This window comes from Pristis pectinata, chromosome 21 (assembly GCF_009764475.1).
Source record: "Pristis pectinata isolate sPriPec2 chromosome 21, sPriPec2.1.pri, whole genome shotgun sequence".
Taxonomy (NCBI): Eukaryota; Metazoa; Chordata; class Chondrichthyes; order Rhinopristiformes; family Pristidae; genus Pristis; species Pristis pectinata.
In genome coordinates, this window is record NC_067425.1 from 12,632,028 (window position 1) to 12,655,041 (window position 23,014).

Below are 23,014 nucleotides of genomic sequence, written 5' to 3' on the forward strand. Positions count from 1 at the left end.
AAGGTCTGGAATAGTAAATGGCAGGCAAAAGCATTCTGTCAGACTTGCATTTGCTGTGCTAATGAAGGTATCAGCTGGGTGCCAAGAGCAATGTTTATCATCCCTGTTGCCGTCTTTCCATCTGTCATTAAGGACAGATTTATCTGTACTTGTACACTCTGCTATCAGCAGGTTACAGTGCCCTGTTGTGATTGCAGCAGCAATGAATAAGGCTCCAGATTTATTTGGTGGTCAATATCTTAGTCACATGAAGTAAATAGCATTGATGCAACTTAAGATAATGTGTTTTTATAAGTAGCCATTGCAGCTCTGTTTATTAATGAACAAAGATTTTGTCCCAGGACAGAGACATTCAAGGAACCTCCTGAAGCATATGTCTTTAATGAATTTTGCAGTTTTCTCCATTTCTCATTGTAGGTCAAATCGTAAAATAGAAATCCATTATTTGATGTTACAGTGCATTGCTTCAGCTTGCACTTAAACTGGAGTCTACCTGAAAAATTAATCAGATTACAAATGGAATCATAGAACTTCAAAGTATTGGAGACAGCCTTTTGGGCAATGATGCTTATGTCAGCTATTTGAAAGAGCTATCCAATTAGTTCCACTCCTTTCTCTTTCCCCTTAGTCTTCCAGATGTTTACTTCACATACATGCACTGCACTTTCCTTTTGCAAGTCATTATTGTATCTAAATTTATCACCATTAGGCAGTGCTTTCTGGATATTAAAAACTTGTCTGTAAAAACAAAACAAAACAAAACAAAAATCTCTTCTCTAGTTTTCTGTCAGTTAAATTTGTCCTCTGGTTACTGACCCTTCCTTTATTGGAAGCATTTATATATAAAAAAACATAGAAGTCTGGAGGGAGGAATACTTTTCTGTTATATTTACTTGCCATTTTTTCAGATTAAAGGTGTCAGCAAACTCCCAGTACCATTTCATATTGCTGAAAACATGAATTATATTTTTAACATTTTCATTTGCATCTTTGCAGGACCACTCTGATACCTCAGTTGGTAAAAAGCATTACTTGTTGTGTCACTGTACCGATGTAACAGGAGGGTCTCTGCCTCACTCCCTGTTGGGACTGCTTTTGAGGCACTACCTTTTGAATTCAGGGCAAAAAAATGTCGGGCTCCCACTGTTGCTTGCAAGCTAGTGCTTCTGAGTGAAAAGTGTGTGTATGTGATTATTGGGTGAAGAATAGTGACACTCCCCAAAAGCAGATATATTCATCCAGATTCTCGTACCAAAATGGCCATTTGGATGATATGTATACAAAGGCAACTAATGCCTACAGAGTTCTAGCATAATATCCTTGAAAGGAGAAACTGGTTGCAAATAGAGTTGTCAAGGTCGTCATTATTGAATTACAATTTAATTACTTGAATTTAAATTCCCAGGTGGTGGGATTCATACTCCTGCCTCCAGCTCAGTTGTCCAGACCTGTGGATAGTATTCCAGTAACTTAATCACTCCCTGAGTCACATTGATATGGTTGATACTTGACTAAAACACAGGCAGTGTAGGTTGCCAAACATTGATAAGTAAATCTAACATAAAAGTGAATGCAGTCTGAGTTGTGGTAATATTAATATTTTGGTCTTATTTTACAAATTAAAGACATGCATTGATGGTTTTTACTTTTATCTCCAAAAATGTTTTAAATTTAATCTGGTTTGGAGTGACATGCTGTATTGGAGGTCTTGTTTTTATTGCTCATTTGCTGTGAGATCTACATAAATGATACCTTTTTGCTGAGACCTGAAGCCGTAATCCAGGTTTACTCTGGGAATTTATCGTTCGTTATTCCATGACACATTCTTGTTTTTATATTGCAAGTGGTCTTGTGATAGAACCGAGAAAATCTAAGCTAGTTGGTCAACAATTCTTCCTCAACTAACTTAAAAGCAGATTATTCATATCATTGTTGTTAATGAGGTCGTACTATGCTTAAAATAATGGCTTGCATAATTGCATTCATTCTACTATAATATTAATTGTACAGAAACACTTCCAAATATTAGATAGATGTGATGAGCCAGTATGTGTAATGTAATTATCTATTAACAGATTATTTAGAAATTTCTCTAGTGTTTGTATTTTTATGCTTCTTTACAAAGCACTTTGTGTCATCTTAGCAAAGTATACAAAACATTATATATCTATATCCTGGTAATTTAAACATGCATCCAAAAAAGTGATTAAAAACAAAGGCCATAAATGTGTCAAAAAGTGCCCACTCTAAAAAGCAATGTTCTTAGATTTAAGAGCACAGAATGTGCATTTCATGAGAACATTTAAAAGTGGGGGTGGATCATTCAGCTGCTTGTGCCTGCTCTGCTATTGAACAAGCTAATGGCAGATCCTTTATCTCAGTGCCACTTACCTGCACTAACACCATATTCCTTAATTCCCTTAATGGGTGGCACAGTGGTGTCTAGGCAGCACTAGTTCGATCCTGAGATTGGGAGCCGTCTGCAAGCAATTCACACATTTTCTCTGTGACCTTGTGAGTTTCCCCCAGGTGTTCTGGTTTACTTCCCCCATCCTAAAGAAGGGCTGGTTGAAGGTTAATTGGCTTCTGTAAATTACCCCTAGTGTGGGTGACTGACTTCAACATCAGGGCATATGAGAGACAATAGTTTGCAGGGAAGTAAATGGGGGAATGGGACTAATGGGAATCCTCGGAGCCAGCAGCAGCTTGATGGGCCAAATGGAAATGTGAGAAATAAATCAGTATTTCATATTGACAAGATAAGTAGTTCTGTTTTCACCCTATACTATTCATGCTCCCTTGAAACTCCTTTCTCTTCATGTGCATGTAGCAGAATGTTCAAATATTCCCTTGTCATTGTGTATTCCAGATATCACAGGTCTTTTGTTCATTGCCAGCTGTCAGTTCTGTTAGGTAGGTTTTTTTGTTCCAGAAGGCCAAATTAATCTATACATTACATCAAAAAACAGATGGTCAGGGTGAGTTACAGATATGCATCAAATCCCTCGCTGGTTAAATGGCTGGACTACTTCTGAATGCACAGTCTTCAACAAACTCAAAACCATAGTCAAAAATCTGTCAAATCACCCACCCATCTATTATTTTGCTTATAGTAGCTTTTTGTTTTTTTTAATGTTTCATAATGTACCTTTTAAAGGATGACGTGTGTGAGACAAGTTAATACAAAAGGGTTGGGTATCCAATTCCATTCTAATTGTATAACAGTTGTTGTCATAATACAGGATTGCTGAAGGCTTTTGTACTGCTTTGTAAAGTGGATGATTATAATATGTGAGAAATCTACATGTAATTATTTTTTCCATTTCTAAAACAGGTCGGCTTGGCTTGGAAACTCAGGAGTCGCACAATTCCCCTCAGCAAGTGAACATTCCACCAGAGCATGAAGCACAGAAAGTACTGTGTGGAATTGATTCTTCAATGATTCTCACAACACAGAATCACATTTTGGCGTGTGGGAGTAACAGGTAATGAACAAGTATTCCCTGACTGGATATTGAAAGGATCTCATGATCTCCTGAGTGATGTCTGTCACTCAATCTGTATTTAGTCAATTGTGCTATGTTTTATGGTCAGTGCTTTTCTGAACTTTTTTGTTCATTCTGAGCTTGGATTTGAATATCCTATGTACTTTTTCCTCCATCCTCGATCTATTGAGTACAGATATACATCTCTTGTCTTTTTAGCTTTTGTCATCTTAAAATCTAACCTTATTCCTGATACTTCTCAGCTGATGAGAGTAAGAGGACCGGTACTAAATTTCATCCAGAAGATTTGCTCCACCTCTTTAAAAACTATGTAAGAGTAAAGAAAAGTCCTATTGAATATCTGTTTTGAAAAAGGGTTGAAGGTAGATTGTTAACCATCATGGTACTATTTGGACGTTCATCAGAGGTATGCTAGGTGGTTTTGCACAGATGGTCTTTGCTATCTGTTGTAACCATTTCTTAAGATGCTATAGAGCAACTTCAAATGAATAATATTGTATTCATGGCAGCCATTCTGCCGAAAGTACAGTATTCCAATCTTCTTCAACCTGAGGGAGTAGGGTTTTGGGTGTGTCCAAGGATCATGGCCTGGTCAAGATAAATATAAACCTCAAAAGTTTGGATTGGAATGTAAGTTTTCTCTGTCTAAACTCTGGATTTGCATCTTTGTAGCTATCAAATTCAATCTCTTGCATTAGGCCGAGAAGGAACAAAGACTGCTTTTCTTTCCTCAATGCCAGAAAAATACTACTGGGTTAAATGCAATGCTGAAATTAGGTCCAAATTGGTTCTTCTCATGATCAGCAATTCTTAGAAACTTCTTCGCTGCATTTTTTTAAATCCATATTGTACAAGGAGTATGAACTACAATGATCTCTCACTTAATATCATGGAGATGTAATCACCTGTACAATCATAGCTTTCTTTGCCAGGCCCCTTGCATGAAGGTTGGGATTAACAGCAATGAATAAATCTGGGGATTGCACTGAATATCCAGAATGACAGGGTTGGTGACAGGATACTGCTGTTCCATGTATGAACGTATATCCTACTGAAGGCAGAAGTCCAGTACATAATTGGTATTGGTTTATTATTGTCACTTGTACCGAGGTACAGTGAAAAACTTGTATGATTGGTATGCAAGACAGGTCACTTCATTACATAGTGCGGTTACTTTGAGTTAGTATGGAGTGCATTGAGTTAGAACAGGTAAAAACAGTAACAGAACAGAGTAAAGTGTCACACCTACAGAGTAAAGTGTCACACCTACAGAGGAAGTGCAGTGCAGGTAGACAGTAAGGTGCAAGGTCACAACAAGGTAGACCATGAGGTCAGAGTCCATCTCATCGTATAAAGGAACCGTTCAATAGTCTTATCACAGTGGGGTAGAAGCTGTCCTTGAGCCTGGTGGTATGTGCCCTCAGGCCTGGTGGTATCTTCTACCTGATGGGAGAGGAGAGAAGAGAGAATGACCTGGGTGGGTAGGGTCTTCGATTATGCTGGTTGCTTCCCCAAGGCAGCAAGAGATAAAGACAGAGTCCATGGTAGGGAGGCTGGTTTCCATGACGCATTGGGCTGTGTCCACAACTCTCTGCAGTTTCTTGTGGTCCTGGGCAGAGCAGTTGCCATAATGGAACAACCAGCTGCTGGAAGGCTGAACTGGAGCATGTGAACAAACGATAACATGTCTTGGGTTTGACAGCCATCATCAGTGAAATGGCAGAGAAATAAGGAAACTGGTGCTGAAGCTGATGATACCTGATTTGTCTTTGATATGATAGTGAAGATGGTGGCAAAGCTTTTGTCCACCTCATGGGACCACTCAGAATTGGCTTTTCAACTCAAGTCTAAGCTGTAGATTGGGGCAAGTGGATGGCATTTATTTTAGAAGGGAAAGTCGAGTCCATACTGAGGAAACAAAAATGCTGCAGCCGGGTGTATGTTCCTCAGGAGCTTGATTCGGAGACTTAAATCCATTGTAATCAGGTTTCATGAACACCAGGTGGATTGGGGGATAAAAAGGGATCCTTCACTATCAGCCCTGACTTGTCACCTTTCTTTGCGAGCACCTATCAGCTGAATAAACTCTCTTACATGGACTATACCTGTACAAGAGTACAGGTACAAGAATGGGTGACATTGTTAGATATTAAAGCATTTGTTTTGCTTGGGTTTAATTTTGTAATTGAACTTAAACTAAATGGCTATTTTTTGCTTCCCAGATTTAATAAGCTGGGTCTGGATAAAATAACTGCAGAAGAGGATCCTCATCCCTCTAATCAAGTTGAAGAGGTTCATGCTTTCACTCCTGTGCAGTCATATCCCCTTAATGAAGGAAATATTGTGCATGCAGATGTTGGGACTGCTCACTCTGCAGCCATCACAGGTGAGAAATCCCATTTCAAAGACAATTTTCGCTGCTCAGTTGTTGAGTTCATAGATTAAGACTTTGCAGAGCAGAAGGCAATGTTTGGCCCTTGGTCTGGGCGGAGTTTCTAATTCATGATTGAAGAAACAGCTGATATGTTCAATTGCCCGTGGTCCTATGAAAGAATAGAGGGAATAAAAACAAGGGTCATGATTACTGACTCAAGAGGACAGCACAATTGTTGGACACATCTGTATGTGGATATTTTCAGTAAAACTCTAATAATCCACAATCTGACCATCTAGCTCACCAGGTAATGTTTCCCACCTTCCTCCAAAGCTCACTTGTCCCCACCCTCCCCAGAACTCGCCAGGGCCTGTGCTTGCCCAAGACTCACTGGTCCTTGCACACTACCCTGAGATGCACCAGGTCCCCCGTTCCAGTCCTTTCCTGAAACTTACCCAGTTCACTGGAGAACTATAATACTGTGTAACATCTTAAAACTAATTATGTAGGGGAATTAATAGAATAACATCCTCTAGTCTGGAAAATATGCCTGAGTGACACCATCAAAGCCCTGAGCATGCTGGATTATCATAGTTTTACTATATTATCATGATCCAACTGTGACTTTCAGTCACATGTTCCAGTACTGAAGGGCTGATAATGTGTATCTTGGCAAGAATTGGTATTAGTAAAAGGGGAAACATTTGTAGGGAAGGCAAAGATAAGTTTTCCAAGATCCTGTGGCATTGGATGCAACATCCTAATATGTGCTTGCTACATATAAGGCGTTATTGCCATATGGGTTTTGTGACACTCACAGTACCTTGTAGTCTCTCCTGTTTGGTTTCTAAGCACAAAAATACTTAAAATTATGTGGAAATGTTCACCTACTAAAATTCCTTTCAAATTTTGCACACACTATCTTTAATGTCCAAGTGCATTTTTTTTAAACATTTACATTATTTGCTGATATTGCACAAGTACCTTTCCCCATTCCATATTCCCCAGCAGATCATTTGGTTAGGACCATTAATCCCTGCACAAACAGCGACTAAATCAGATCTCTACCTGGCCCTGTAAGAATGTTCGATTCTAATTTTCTCCTGACTAGCTATGTTCCAGTTTGAATCCAATACAAACTGATCGAAATATTGAGGTGAGCAAGTCTCACGACTTTGGAACTCAACACTTAAGTCTTCATTTCTCTGTAGAATTGGATAATCAACAACTTAAAGACTTTTTTTCCCTTTAATTTCTAATGCTGGCGCCTCAGGCTATTAAGCTGCTCCTAGACTTCCGATGACACTATTTTTCAATCAGATGGAGAGATCACTGAATGATGCTGCATCCTATCACTCATGTTACTGCCCTATAAAGTGCTGACTCATCAGGCATGCAATTTCAGTGGGAGAAGTGGAACACAGGAAGTGTTTGATATTCTAGTTACATTTTAGAGCAGTAGAAGTAATTTTGTGCCATCCTCCTCAGTGAGGACAGTATAATTGCCTTCTATACTTCCAAATAATGGATATTAGTGAAGGGAATGACAGGCATCCTTCACCCACTACTCCATGTACTCCAGCAGGAATCAGTGCCATTGAGTGGTCTGAAGTCAGTCATTCCTGTGAAAGTCATTTGAAAAATAGAAATAATTTCACCAAGCATAACTTATCCACCAGTATTTTATCCCATCAAATCCTGTTTACCCATCACTGACTAAAGTAATTCCAAGTTCCCCAGTGCCTTCTTGTCCTTACTTAAATTTCTTCTTGGCTTTGTCCCTTTCATCCCCTGTAATGCCCTTTAGTCCTATAACCACCAACCCCTTCCCCCACCCCATCTGCCTGAGACCTTTTGTATATTCTTCCTCCTTTGCACCATGTTTGACTGAACATTCCACTGTCCAGGTCCCACATTCTTGAATTCCCTTCCTAAATTTCTGCCTCTCCTCCTTTCAGACTCTCCTTAAAACCCATATGCTTATCCAGTCTTGCCTAATACCTTCTACTTTGCCTTGGCAGGTGCCATTTTCACCATGAATTAATTCTGACTACCTCATGCACAAAGGTCAGTTTAACACTTGACCTACTGCAGGCATTGCTAAATTCTGGGGAGATCAAGGAACTTGGGAAGATGACTTGCCTCTACTCCTTTTTTCTGGTGGCTGATGATGCCTACATCGTATCCTGCAGAAGGTGCTTGATGGGCTAGGTGGGTATGCAGTTAGTTTGGAAGGTACACTGCTCCTTCTGCCTTTTACACATGGCCTCTTGTGCTCCCATCAAGGAGATTTGAAGTTATCAGTGCCTGCCAGATGCTCCTTCACAATTCTGAGTGGTCATAGACCATTGATTTCCATGAGTCGGTGAGGAAGTTGCATTTTTTTCAACGAGACTTTGAGATCAATATTAAGCATTTTCCATGTTCTCCTGGAGATCTCTTGTCATAAAGGAGAAGAATAGGGTGCCTATTTCGTGGCCCCTGTGTCAGGCATGCAGATTCTGTGGCCTGTCTGTCAGAACTTGTTGAATATGATCAGAGCCAAGCTGCAGGAGATGTTGGTTTGCTATCCTGCCAGTGGATTTGGAGGATTTTGCAATGTTTGGTGGTACCTCTCTAGTGCTTTGAGGTAGTCCGTATTCTGAAGCATACAGGAGGGCAGGATCACTGTTGCCTGGTAGATCATGATATTAATGCTGTGTGTGTGTGTCTTGATCTTCTAACACTCTTCAGATGGCCAAAAACTGTGTTGGCTAACTGGAGGCAGTGGTGAATTGCATCCTTAATATCTACATTTGTTGAGAAGTGGTTGCCAATATCTAGAAAGTGATCCACATTTTCCGGGTCATGTCATTGATCTGTATTGTTGGGTGGCAATATTGTGGAGTGTATGAGAGAATGAACCTTGTTATTCTCAAGGTTCATTCTTTCATATGCCAGTGAATGAGTCAGTGATATGTTGGAGTTGGACCTATGAGCATGCATATACGCAAGGGTTATCTACGTACTTCAGCTTGGTTAATACCAGCTAAGCTATTGGATACAATATGCATCAGTGATTCATTTCTAGATGTACTTCACCGAGGCAAATTTTGCTTTCTCTTCTCTTTTGTACCCATTTCCTCACAATCCAACTACACGTATCATAATATTCACAGAAAAGAGTTGTACAAGATAGATAAAAAAAATTTCCATCATTTGTCCACTCAAAATTCATAAATTTCATCCCATACTTTATCTGCAACACCCTTCAAGAGCCTTGTCTGAAAGAAAAAATCCATCACCAGCTAGAAATTGATAACATCCTCTGCGTTCACTACTCCCCTGAGGTAGTTTATTTCAGACGTTATCCACTAAAGCTGGGCACCTTCCTTAAAAGAAGATTGCAGAATTGTAATTCTAAGTCAATATTTCATATTATGCAATATGTGGAGGAGCTGAATGAGATGGAATACAAATGATTTTTGGTGATTCTGAACTGGAAGCAGGTTGGTAAATCTGCATTGTGATATCGTGATTATGCACAACTTTGTGTTCTAATTGAAAGGAGTTTTTGTTTGAAAAGGAAGTATAATAATCCTGATATAGCATTTCGCATAATTGCTTAGCACCACCATAATCAGCTTATAAATCCTAATGATATTCCATGCTGAATCTATTAACCACTGTGTATTCTAAAACCTCTGTTCTTAAGGTATCCTTTTCTGCAGCAAAAATCAATAACACTTTCAATTTTGACACTGTGAGACATGCTTCTCCTATAAGCCAAACCATCAAGTAACATTTAATTCTGCTGTTTAAATTAGTGGAGCATTGATCTCACTCTGGGAATTAGTTAAAGAAGTGTAATTGACTTTGGAGATCTTGTGCAAGATAAACCAGAGTTCCTGTTCCTGATTCCTGTCTGGTCTTTTTTTTATTAGAAATTATTCATATGTGGACATTGATGGCATCCAGTAAAACTGGTCAGGCAATACTTCATGCAGCTCACTGGCATTCACTACTTTGATTGAATAATAATCATTTGGGTGAGAGTTTGGAAGACTGCACCTAGAATGAGTCAGGAAATAAAGGAGTAGAGCAGGGTACTTGAGAGAGGAGAAGAGGGTTGGGTGGGTGGAAGGATGAGTAATTCTTAAAAAATATGAAGCATATAACAATGATTCTGATTTCAAAATTATATTTTGCAAAAACAGTGGAGAGGTTCTCCTATTTCTCTTGACTATGTTCCTTCTATTGTAACTGTAACGTTGCTGCAAGAAACTCGGAGGCTTATGTACTTTGAGTCAATGGAGATTGCTACAAAGGGGCTCACAGCTGTCTGCCACAGGGCAAGTCATTACCAGGCTCCTCCTCGGTGGTCTCCCCCAAGTGGCTGAGGAGCTGATCCCCAAATTGTCATCTGGATTCCGTTCACCTAGAGGCACAGTGGACAGGATCTTCACCATACAACTTCAAAAGAAATGTAAGGAGCAGCATCAATCATACATGGCCTTTTTGAACATCACTAAAGCCTTTGACTCCTTCAATTGGAAGGGATAGTGGAACACCCTTCTCAAATTAGACTCCCCAAAGAAATGTGTTTCCCTCTCATGTTTACTTCATGATGGCATGCAGGCTGTGGTGCTAACCAATGAGCCTACAACAGAGCCAGTCTTGGAAGATTAGTCCACATCGAGGCTGCATCATTGCTCCTTCACTTTTCTCAAGTCGTTCTTGTTACAATGCTGCATCTCACCTTCAGCAAACATCCTGTGGGAGTGGAGATAATGAATAGGACTCATGAAAAACTGTTCTGTCTTTTGGCATCTACACTCCAGAACCAAGTAATAAGAACATAACATAAGAAATAGGAGCAGGAGTGGGCCATCTGGCCCGTCGAGCCTGCTTTGCCATTCGATAAGATCATGGCTGATCTGGCCGTGGCCTCAGATCAACCTACCTGCCTTTTCCCCATAACCCTTAATTCCCCTACTATGCCAAAATCTATCTAACTGTGTCTTAAATATACTTGATATATTAAATAGATCAAGATCATCCCGGACTTGGTCAAGGAGCAGTGTGCAGGTGATTCTTGTGTCAGTGCATGTTTGAGGGCTAAGTTCCTAGTCATCATTTACTGATTCATTCAAATGTATGAGAGATTGGAGTTTAGATAAAGGTTCATGACGGGTCCCTGGAAGGCATGGACCTCTTCCCATATCTCAGGACCCATCTGTCAGCAAGACACATCGAGGATGATATTCACCATTATCTGTAGTACCACTTCGGCCAACTGAGGAAAAAGTGTTTACAGTTCAAGATCTCAAACCTGGCACAAAAATCACTGTTTACTGAGCAGCTGTGATCTCTATCTTCTGTGTTCTTACAAACATACAAATATGGAACAGGAGTAAGCTACTCGACACTCATAGTCTGCTCTACTATTTAATAAGATTAAGGCTGATCTGATTGAAGATGAGAACATAAACAGCTTTGATTGAAGCTGTTCATACTCTCATCTATCCAGTTAACCTTTCACCCTCCCCGCTTATATTGTGTCTCTTGATCGCTGCCTTAGAAATGTTCAAAGACTCTACTTCCATTGCCCATTGAAGAAGAGAATTCCAAAGAATCATGATGCTCAGAGGAGAAAAAAAATCATCTTAAATTGCTGACTCCTTGTTTTTAAACAGTGACCCCTAGTTCGAGATTCTCAAACAAGAGGAAATGTCCTCTCCACAACTGCTCAGGACCTTGGATGTTTCAATCAAGTTGCTTCTCATTCTAGGCTTGTACCTCCAGGAGATACAAACCTAACCTGTCTAACCTTTCTTCAAAAGACAACCTGCCCCTTCACATATTAGTCTAGTAAATCTTCTCTGAAGTGTTATCAGTGTATTAACATTCCTCCTCAAATAAGGAGATGGATACCACATACAATATTCCAGATGTGTTCTGACCAAGGCCCTATATAACTGAAGCATAACCTCTCTACTTTTGTATTTCTTTCCCCTAACAATAAACAAGAACATTCTGAGACTACTTACAGTGGGCTCTTCAAGGCAATGCAAAAATACCACCAATGCTTTCTCTGCAACGTCTTCCAAATTCACTGGAAGGATGAGTGAACCCACACCAACATCCTCTTCCAGGTCAACAGGTCACTGGAGGAGATCACCAGATGGACAGAGGAAAAGATTCAAGGATGTTCTCAAAACCTCATTGGGAAAAATGCAACAGCCCCACTAACTCCTGAGAATCCCTGGCCCACGACGACTCAAAGTGGAGAAGGAGTATTCAGTATGGTATTAAGAACCTCGAGTCGAGATGATGGGAACATGCAGAAGTCCAGCATAATTGGCAGATGGAGCACACCGTCTCACAAACTTTCCACTACCTGAGTAGTCAGGTACCTCCTGTCCCATCTGTGACAGAGTTAGTGGTTTCCCCCTCGGCCACAGAATCCACCAAACTGGAATGGAAACAAGTTATTGTCGATCCTGAGGGACTGCTTAAGAAGAAGAAATATGATTTTCTGAACCACAATGTTCAGAGAAAATCTAGTTTCTCTTTTATCCCATGGCATTCTCTAAATCTTTCTAAGCTCTTGGGGTCAATATTGTTTTGTTGCAGCCATTAAGTGGCCATGTCCTGTTGTGCAACCAACTACATGTAACAGGAATAATCATTCATGAGGATTTTGTGTTCTGTTATCTATAATTGCCCACCTCTCTCTGTTACACTGCCTGGTGACAAATTCTGTTTTCACAATTAAAAATTATGAAGGATAATATTTGTAATGTATATAAAAAAAAAGTTAACAGATGCACCAAAGCTGTAAAGTCTGCAGGATTTTAATTAATATTCCTGCAATCAAAGCCAGTGCTCTGATCTCTAGCAATTAACCTTTGAATGAGTACATATCCATATTTATTTAACATCAATTACATTTTGCAGCCGTAAAACCAGACAGCTTTTTTTTAAGCATACAGTAAGAATGATACACTGCATTTTGCACAGAACATGTCCCTCTGATTTACCATGACTGGAGACGCAGAAGATTCATTACGTTAAAAACAGAATGGCCATTTGCTCAGATGATGTAGTTTGTCAAAAAAAAGGGAGAGCGTGCAATATGAGAGTGCCGAGGCAAAACACTAGGTGCTGGAAATCTGAAAATACAAAGAGAAAATGCTGAAGATGTAATACAGGACAGGCAGCATTTCCTAACTTGAAATGGTAGCCTAGCAAATATGCTGCAGGTCTCACAGCCTGGAGACCAGGAGTTAAAATTGACTTTTAGTTGAAAATGAATTAAACTTGTGGGCAGAGATCATTAAATTGACCATGAAAGCAGATGATTGATGCAATTACTCACCTAGCTTGCGAACATCTCTCAAGAAAGAAGTTGCCAGGGCATTGGCAACTTGGGGTGGGCAGTACATGCCAAGAACAAAAAGAAACAATGCATGTGTCAGCTTCACATTTTGCGCAGGAAATTGGCAAGTACCTTTTATTAGCCAAATTCCTTGATTAAACAACAATTGCATTTCCATTCAGCTCCACTTTTGTCTACTACGCAATTGGATGTTGTTGCCACAATCACTTGTAAAAGAATCAAACCACTCTGCCCTGTACTGACCTTGGTGTTGATTTCAAGAATGCAGGATAACTAAAGATGAAAGCATTCCATTAATATAATGCATTTTAGGTCTTTTCATTGGTTCTTTTGGACAATGCAATGATGACTGCAGTAATGTAGAAAACAGATTTCCAATGAAGCAAGGTCTGATTATCAACAAAGGGATAATGACCAGTTAATTTATCTTAGCTAAATTGGTTTTGGGATCACTGTTGACTAGAGCACCAGAGTGACCTTCCTACTGTTCTTCCGAATAGTTTCATTGCATCTTGTGTGTCCAGCTAAGAGGTTCTCACTCAAAAGATGACGTATCTGATAACGCAGCACTTCTTCAGTACTGCGTCAGATTAGATTTTATGCTTGACTCCTTTGAGTGGAACTTGAACCCATGGCCTTCGGACTTGGATGTGAGAGTGCTATCATTCAGCTATGACTAATTACATATAGAAAGGACTGCACTGCAGCATTTTACCTTGCAGGTTAAATGATCTACCGACTGGCGTATAGCAGTGCCGGATCTGCCAAATATTGAGCTATGACACAAGCGATTTAACTAATAACACACCTAATCATCATATTCCATTTATCAACCTTTGTGACAGATCACAAGCATTCAGAAAATATTGGCTGCTTTTTGGTTTTAGTCTGAAACTAATGAGGATGTTCCATCTGCAAACTTCCTTGGCCAAACAACAATTCAGTTCTGTCTTTAATTATATTTGTGAAAGCATCTTGCATTTTTTTTAAACCTAAAAGATGTTACGTAAATAAGTAGCAATTCATTACCTTCCACAAGGTCATGTTATTCCTCAACTGAGAACCAGGGCTTGTACCGATGCTGCTTTTGAGCTATTTGTGAAGAGGTGTGCAAATTGCTCATTGGTACCTCTCAGGTTTCTGGTGCCAATTCACCCCTCCATTTTCTCCTCTTGCCCCTTTTACCTCAACAGAAACTCTACCTTGGATGGTCGATTCTGTTGTCAAATTCATATCCTGAGAACCTTATCTGTTGGTTTGCCACTGGCTCTCAATGAACAGTTCAGCCTTTTGTCCAAGGAATCTAAAAGGTGACTATCTTTTTTGTTCCTTTCAGAAACTGGGGAATGTTATACATTTGGCAGTAACCAACATGGACAGCTGGGCACAAACACCCGCCGCAATAACCGTTTGCCGTACTTGGTCTCCGACCTGCGTGGGGTGAAGGTTACCATGGTAGCTTGTGGAGATGCTTTCACGGTAGCAATTGGAGCAGGTACGTTGAAACAAGGAAACCTGGAGTGAGAAGTGGCACATTTCTTAAAACCCTGACATACTGTATGCTGAAGTACAAATCTAATAATGTTAATTAAATTAATATTTAGTGAAATGAACAGTTAATCATGCTCTTGGAGTTCTCTATCATTGTATTGTGATTGGAAACCAAACACCTGCTCATAAAATTACACTAGTTTTGATAAAGTTATTCCTTTAAATATCTGAAAGTAGCCTTGTGATTATTAGAATCATTGCATGGCTCAGTGGAGGTTATAAACCACTTGCTAGTCAAACTTCTGTTGTTAATATTATGATCGAGCTGAATATCGTACTTTTATTTGCAAAAATGCAAATTATTTACATTAAAAAATCACTTTTTACTTCGCTGCCTGCAGTTAAAGAAAACACCAATAACCAAATAGTCTTGGTCAAAGGTTATAACCATTGCTCTAATATTGAATTCCTAGGATTAGTTATTATTTTATATGTTTGTTACAGGAAACATGAATTTTCATTGATTTGGAACCTCCTTTTCTTCAACCATTTCTCCATAGCATGTTACTCTTCATTGAAATACGCAGGGAAGCCGAAAATGCCAGTAGAAAAGTTCATTTAAATTGGGAGATATTTGCAAATCACTGAAAGAAAAATACTATTTCTTGCCTGGAATCTAGAGCTCCTCTGGCTGGTGGGAGGGCCATTACATCTCTGTGAACTCCTTGAAATTGATCGCAGTGACTGATTACTTTGACCATGGCAATGCTTCCAAAAAAACATGCTGTTTCTACTTTACTGGACAGCGTAACAACTTCAGCTTGCGTATGATCTATGCCCCCTTCCCAAGTTCCCCAGAACCTCTCAAACCCCATATTCCTTCAGTCAAACACACTGGTTCAGTGAGTGAACGTCCACAGGAGTTGACATTAAATGTTCCCAGGATCTCAGGTGTTGACTTGCTGTTCTCAGTTGAAATTGCAGCACGATCACTTATTCTTCCTGCTGCTGATTACAATCAAGCAGTTGCTGCATGAAAGCCTGTTGGCACTCATTGCCATGATTGTGTCATTTTTGCAGAAGAGTGTCATTGACCCCTGATGACTTTCTAGTCTAGGGTCTATTAGTAACTTTTAGTAAGTCTGCCTCAAGAGATGTAGAGGTGTTCTAAGTACAGCTCTTGGCTGGTGAGGAACTTGGAATGGGAGGGGAAAGATCCGGTTCAAAAACAGAAAATGCTGGAAAAACTCAGCACATCGGACAGCATCTGTAGAAAGAGAAATAGTTTATGTTTTGTGTCTGTGACCCTCTGTCAGAACTGGAAAGATCCCATTTTTGTGGTCCATATAGGAACCCATGATGTAGGACAAAGGACGTTGTTCTGAAGGATTATGATAAGCTAGGGTATAAATTAAAAAGCAGAACTACAAAGATAATAATTTCTGGACCTGAGCTAGTTGCAAATTGGCATAGGTTAAATAGGATCAGAGAACTGAATGTGTAGCTCAAAGATTGGTGAGGGAGAAATGGATTTACACTCAAGAGACATTGGTACAAGTATTGGGGAAGAGTAATGAGCTTTGCTTGAGTTATAGACTAATAGGGCTATAAAGAGATACAAGACAGAAACAGATCTTTTTGCCCATCAATCACCCATTTATACTCTCCTGCACTGGGCAGCAACCAGTGTCCTACCAAATCAAATAACTAGGCCTTTAAACTAAATCTTGGGGAGGGAAGTGAAAGAGTGGCTTCAGGCAAGGGGAAATTTAAAATGTTTAAGGGAAAGAGTAGAGTGATATTGCAAAGCAGCAGAAGGGGTAATGATAACTCGTTTGTCAGGAAGGGACAAACATAACAGCACACCTCCAATTAGAGTCGAAGCGGAAGAATGATTAAAAAGACAAAAGTGAAGACTCTTTATCTGAGTGCACACAGCCATTATAATAAAGTGGGTGAGTTAATGACATAAAAGTAAATGGAAATGATCCAATAGCCAAGACAGAAATGTAGTTGAAAATTGACCAAGATTGTGAATTAAATAATCCAGAGTGCTTTTAGAATGTCGTAAATCTGAATAAAGAAAACTATCAAGGCAAGAGCTGTGAGTTGGCTATAGTAGATTGGGAAACAACACTGAAAGATAGAGCTTTAAACAAGCAATGGCTAACATTTAAAGAATTAATGCATAGTTTACAAGTTATATACATCTCTTTAAGGCAAAAAAGCCGAAAAGGAACACTGGTCGAGGCTATCTTAAAGTATTACATCAAAAGAAGCAGTTTATAAGGTCATTTAAACTAAAAACAGTAAGCTTGAGGATTGGGAAAATATCAGAATTCAGCAAAGGAGGACCAAGACATTGACAAGGAAAGGGAAAACTGCATACAACAGCAATCTAATGAGAAACATAAAAGCAGACTGTAAATGCTATGCAGATATCTAAAAAGGTAAAGATCAGCAAGAGTTAATGTGGGTCCCTTACATACTGAGGACGGAGAAACTAAATTGGGAAATAAGGAAATGGCAGAAAATTAAACAAACATGTATACTGTATCTGTTATCATGGGTGAAGTCACAGAAAACCTCTCAAAGTGGAGAACCACAGGTCTAGTATGAATAAGGATCTCAAAGAAATTAGCATTAGAGAAAAATAAGTCAGAATCAGGTTTATTATCATTGATTTATATGACGTGAAATTTGTTGTTTTGCAGCAGGAGTTCAGTGCAAAGACATAAAAATTACTATAGATTACAAACATAAATAGTGCAAAAAAAAGGAATAATGAAGTAGTGTTCATGGACCATTCAGAAATCTGATGGTGGAGGGGAAGAAACTGTTGGAGAAATTAATGAGACTAAAAAGCAATAAATCCTCGGGACCTAAATCTGAGGATTTTGAAGGAGGTGACTGTGGAGATGGTTGATGCATTGATTGTCATCTTCTGAAATCCCATGGATTCTAGAGTGCTCCCACACACTGGAAGGTAGTAAATATAACCTCACAATTTAAGAAATGAGTGAGTGAGTGAGAGAGAGAAAGCAGAAAGCTAGAGATAGTTAGCCTGACATAGTAGTAGAGAAAATGCTGGAATCTAATCTTATGTTGTACAGGGTACTTGGAAAATAATGGTGGGACTGGGCAGAGTTGATATGGATTTATAAAAGAGAAATCAAGTTGAGATTGTACCCAGCAGGATAGAAAAGGCAAAACAGCTGATAAGATGTATTTGGACTTCCAAGAAGTTCTTAGATAAAGTGTCAAATAATAGATTATTAGAGTATGTGGTATTGGGGGGCAGGACTAATAAACCACAGGTATGGATTGAAAACCACAACAGAAAGAAAATAAAGTAGGAATAAATGGGTGATAGGAACATGAGATAGATGCCGACCTCTGTTTCCTTGCTCCCTTTTCTTCATTAGCAGTGTTACACTGGTCACCTACTGATCCAACGAGATTATTCCAGAATCTAGGGAATTTTGGAAGATCATCAGTAATGTTTGCACTATCTCTGCAGCAGCCTTTTAGAAGCCTGGGGTGTAGATCATGAGCCCAAGGGACTTTTTCCATTTTTGCTTCAACTTAATAGCTCATCCTTGGTGGACCTTTTGGGTTCCCATTATTCTTGGTACACCATTGTGCCCTCTACCATGAAGTCAGGTGCCGATTACTTGGCTAATGCCTCTGCCATTTTACCTTTTCTCCTACCTCTGTCCTTGAGGGAGCCACATTTATTTTTACTACACTTGCCCTTTTTGTACAAGCTCTTCCATTTCTTTTAAATACTTTTTGCGAGATTATTCGCATATTTTATCTTCTCTCTACTAAAATGTTTGTTCATCCTTTGCTATTTCTAGACCTTGTCCAACTCAAACTTGTGACTATTTTGCAATGTTGTAAGTCCCTTTTAATCTGATTCTTTTCTAAGTTAGCCATGGATGGATGAATTTTCTCTGGAGTTTGTATTTCTCAGTGGATATTTAAATAGTTGACATTGCATATCTACTGGCAAACATTTTAATGTAATTTTTCAATCATCTTCAGTCTACAGATACCCACATAATTGGTCTTTAGTTCAAGACTCTGCTTTTCAACTTAATATGTCATTCTCAAATTCAATGTAAAATTCTGGTGTAGTGATCAGTTTTGCCTAAAGGAAGACTTGCAGGTAGATTGCTGATTAACTCTCCTTTACGCAAAATAAAATGTAAACGAGCCTGTTGTCAGTTACACAACTGCAGGGTGCCAATGGAATTTCCTTTTACTTTATCAGAAGGTGAGGTGTATACATGGGGAAAGGGGGCCAGAGGACGCCTGGGAAGAAAAGAAGACGAAACTGGAATACCCAAGCAAACACATTTGGATGAAACAAACCCGTACTTTATTACATCCGTTGCGTGCTGTCATGGAAACACGTTGCTGGCAATAAAACGTAAGAAATGTACTTTGTTCAATTTTTAATGTGCTACATTGGTATATTTCTCAATTAAATGTTCCTTTAAAAATTTTGTTAATAATCTACAAGTAGATTTATCACATAATTTATTCTAAGGGTGTTCTTGAATTTGGCTGAAGCCACATTTCTAGTTTGAAGTGCATAAGACTCTGGCCTTTTTGGAGATGAAGTTTATCTCAAAGATATCTCCATTGTATTTGTTTTGAGGGTGATATGTGATGTAATTAGTCCATTGTTTGATTTGGATTACTACATTCACAGGCAGAGGAAGGTTTGATTTGCCACTTAAGCATTGTGACCACATTTCCGTTGTCCTCTTTGAATCCTATTTAGCACACCCACGGCCTTAGAGGCTGGTGAAATCGGTGGAGCCTTGTTGAATGTATTGTTAGTTCATGTTTTAGGCAGTGTTTTCAGTCCAGGCTTTATTCCATTTGTCATTACTGTTGAAATTGGTGAGGTGAGGGGGAAAAGATTCCTGGAAACCATGCTGCACATTGAGGGTTCAGAGAGGTCTGAATTGGTTAGTTGAATGTCAGTTACTACTGATTCACAGAACCTCTCTGAAGGATGTGAGAAGCAGGAATTCCTCTAACCAGGAGCTATTGAGCTAGAGTTGACTTTAAGGTTCTGAGGTCTGTTTAAAAGTTCACCTGCATATCAATGAGTTTTGTATGGTGGCTCACCAACCAAGCAGGAGGACTGCACTCTGTGATAGTGCAAGGAGAGTCTATAACACCTCCATGCCAGCACCCCTGATTGTGTCTGTGAGTTTGCAGCTTGCTTTAAACATTGTTTTGGTCTGGGTCACAAACTTCTGCAGATGGTTGTGAAAGGTCAGCGACCCGTCAAGAATGGCCCCGGGACTTGGATCTGTCATCTAACATTGAAGAGTTATCAAGAACTAAGTAGGGTCTGAGCAAGATGCTCGCAAATCTTGCAAATCAGAGCTGCCAGAAATTCATGCCTCCAAAGGTGATCAACTCTCAATGGTGCAAGATTCCAAGAGTATACATTGAAAGTGTAATAAATAATATGTAAATACATGCTGTTTTATTAGAATATAGTGGAAAATGTTGTTTATAAATAGTGACATTTGACTAAGTCTGTCTACTATCTTGTATCTTATAATTGTAGCTTTGGGAGACGAATCCATTCCAAGATGACCTGAAACATTTAATTTGAAAGTGCTGTCTTTTCTCTCGTTTGGAGGATGCCTGGTGCTGGAGAAGGCCAGAAAAGTGACCAGCCTGAAGGAATTACATATTTGCTTTCTCAGCAGTGTTGTTGATAACTTTTTGTATAAATATTGCAGAATATCTAGTACTGTTGGCATTTGGGAATAGATACTAACAAAATGTTCCCACATCTTCACATTCTGTTCTGATTACAAAAGGTTCTACTATAATTATGCATAATTTCCTGATACTTTGACTATATCTTGCTGAATGTTTCTTAATGAGACAGTTAAGACGATAAATGCCTTTGGTTCTTGTACACTGCTCTTTACCAATAATACACATGTATTTTCAAGTGTTAGAAAACATTTCTGCAAATTGGCCCTCCTATAAATCCCTTTGGCATTAGCATGAAATCAAGAGGGAGTGTTAAATGCAACCAGATTTTGTTGTTAGTTGTGCCAGGTATTCAGTTCAGTAACGAGCCTGGTGACATGTAATGTGGGACCAGAGGAAGTAGCTGCAAATTAAATCTTGTGCGGACATTTATAATGTTCTGCACTTTTATTATGACATTTTCTGGGACTTGGTCCAAGCTTTTTTTTGAGGGGTACTAATTTGAGTAGAAAATCAAATGGCTTTCACAGCTGCCACCAAAGACACCAATAAGTTACCTACTTTAAATGATTCACATCAGCCTTCACAGCTTGAGTCCAAAAAGTATTCTGGAATAGAATCAGAATCAGGTTTATTATCACTGATATATGTCATGAAATTTGTTTTGTGGCAGCAGTACAGTGTAAGACATAGATATTACTATAAGTTACAAAAATAAATAAATAGTGCAAAAGAGGAATAACGAGGTAGTGTTCATAGATTCGTGGACCGTTCAGAAATCTGATGACGGAGGGGAAGAAGCTGTTCCTAAAACAGTGTGGGTCTTCAGGCGCCTGTACTTTCTCCCTGATGGTAGTAACGCGAAGAGGGCATGTCCCGATGGTGAAGGTCCTTGATGATGGATGCCACCTTCTTGAGGCACTGCCTCTTAAAGATGTCCTCAATGGTGGGGAGGGTTGTGCCTGTGACAGAGCAGCAAAATGGTCCCCACCAATTGTATTAAACACACACTCCAGCAGTTCAATGTCTTGAACAATTTAATGGACAGAACTTATTTGGATTTAAATGGTTACAAGTTTAATCAAGGAGATCAAAGCATGAAGAATACTGAATAAAATGCTGCTTCACTTGCTGCTGGGGATACAGAGAAGTCCAAGACTGCATCCACTTGTTTTTGTGCCTATTTTCTGCTTGTAAATTAATTGAAGACATAGGCCTCTATTAATACCAATTCCACAGATGCAACAGTGGCTATTTTATCATGTATGAGCACAGGCAGTGAGACTATCAAGCTCTTTGATTTCGGTGAATATTAATGCTTTATCCACTGTCTGATAGTGTGTGTCCCATCAAACATTGTGGATGATGACCAGAAGCATGAGGTCTTGTCTACTTTTCTGCTTGCATCTTCAATGATACACAGCCTACCGAGGCATTGTCTGTATTAAATTAACCACAGGAAAATCGTGCACTTTTCCTTTGAGTATACGATGTAATCTGGATTTGCTAATGTGCCCTGCTGCCAAATTATCAATGAGCACAACCTATTTAGTCATTTTGCACGGATAGCAGAATTATTATAAATCATCATGTTTACACCATTTAGTGACTCATATCCCCAATTAAAACTTTATGCATTGTATCTGTAACAGAAGGTTCAGCCAGATTACCACATTTGAAATCTTGGATGCCCATGTACTGTAGCACATTTGCTTGTTAAAATTCTAACCTTGTTGTATTTTCCACAAAAGGCCTTTAGTGCACAAGAACATCAATCTATCTATAGTCCATTTTAAACTGACAGGAAATTACATCTAGAATAATGGATGCCCATGAGTGAGTTACAAAACCATAACCCAATCACGAGAAGTGATAAACATCTCTGAACACTTAGCTTTAGATTACTGTTTTCTAATTCAGTCCCTGGTGTCTGCACTTTTGCATAAAATACATATTGAGGATGGAATTTAAGTATTAAATGTTTCATTGTGCTGTGCCTCTGTAATCAATACCCATTTGCAGTTACTTTCATATTCTTTTATGTTCTATGACACTAGATGATGAGTCTGCTGTTTAGCTATGGAAAATGTACTTAACCAGTTTAATGCTGGGAGGCAGCTCTTGGATGCTGGAATCTAGTCAAAACATACCTGTATATTGCTTTCATGTGTGACTATTCCTTTGTTTTGACATATTGCAGTTCATGGGAAGGTATAAATTGCAGGATAATTCAGAACACACTGGCATAGAAATTGGGCCATTTGGAGCTTTCTCTCCCCATACAACTCCTATGTAACTGAAAATATTGCCAAGTTCTTCATAAACTGCTGGTGAGGGTATTATTTATATTATGGGGAATTGGCTAATCTCCTGAAACTCAAGACTGCACTGTAGCATAGTGCTTTCCTTTGACCCTTTTCATCTTTGCAATCTCCAAATTCTTTCTTATTTCCTCAGGAGGAGGGGTACAGGATATTGATGTAGGTACATTAAGAGTTTCCATGCAAA

General features: G+C 39.2%; 1 protein-coding gene across 1 annotated transcript in view; it reads left to right on the forward strand.

Annotated features, from left to right (window-relative positions):
* nek8 (NIMA-related kinase 8) overlaps positions 1-21,245 on the forward strand; it is a 43,629-nt gene extending 22,384 nt beyond the window's left edge. The window contains exons 11-15 of the mRNA XM_052035651.1: positions 3,335-3,485; positions 5,729-5,892; positions 14,598-14,756; positions 19,029-19,187; positions 20,349-21,245. Of these exons, the coding sequence (XP_051891611.1) occupies positions 3,335-3,485; positions 5,729-5,892; positions 14,598-14,756; positions 19,029-19,187; positions 20,349-20,377 (662 nt within the window). The 3' untranslated portion in view covers positions 20,378-21,245. The remainder of the gene's footprint in view (positions 1-3,334; positions 3,486-5,728; positions 5,893-14,597; positions 14,757-19,028; positions 19,188-20,348) is intronic.
* Positions 21,246-23,014: the final 1,769 nt, after the last annotated feature.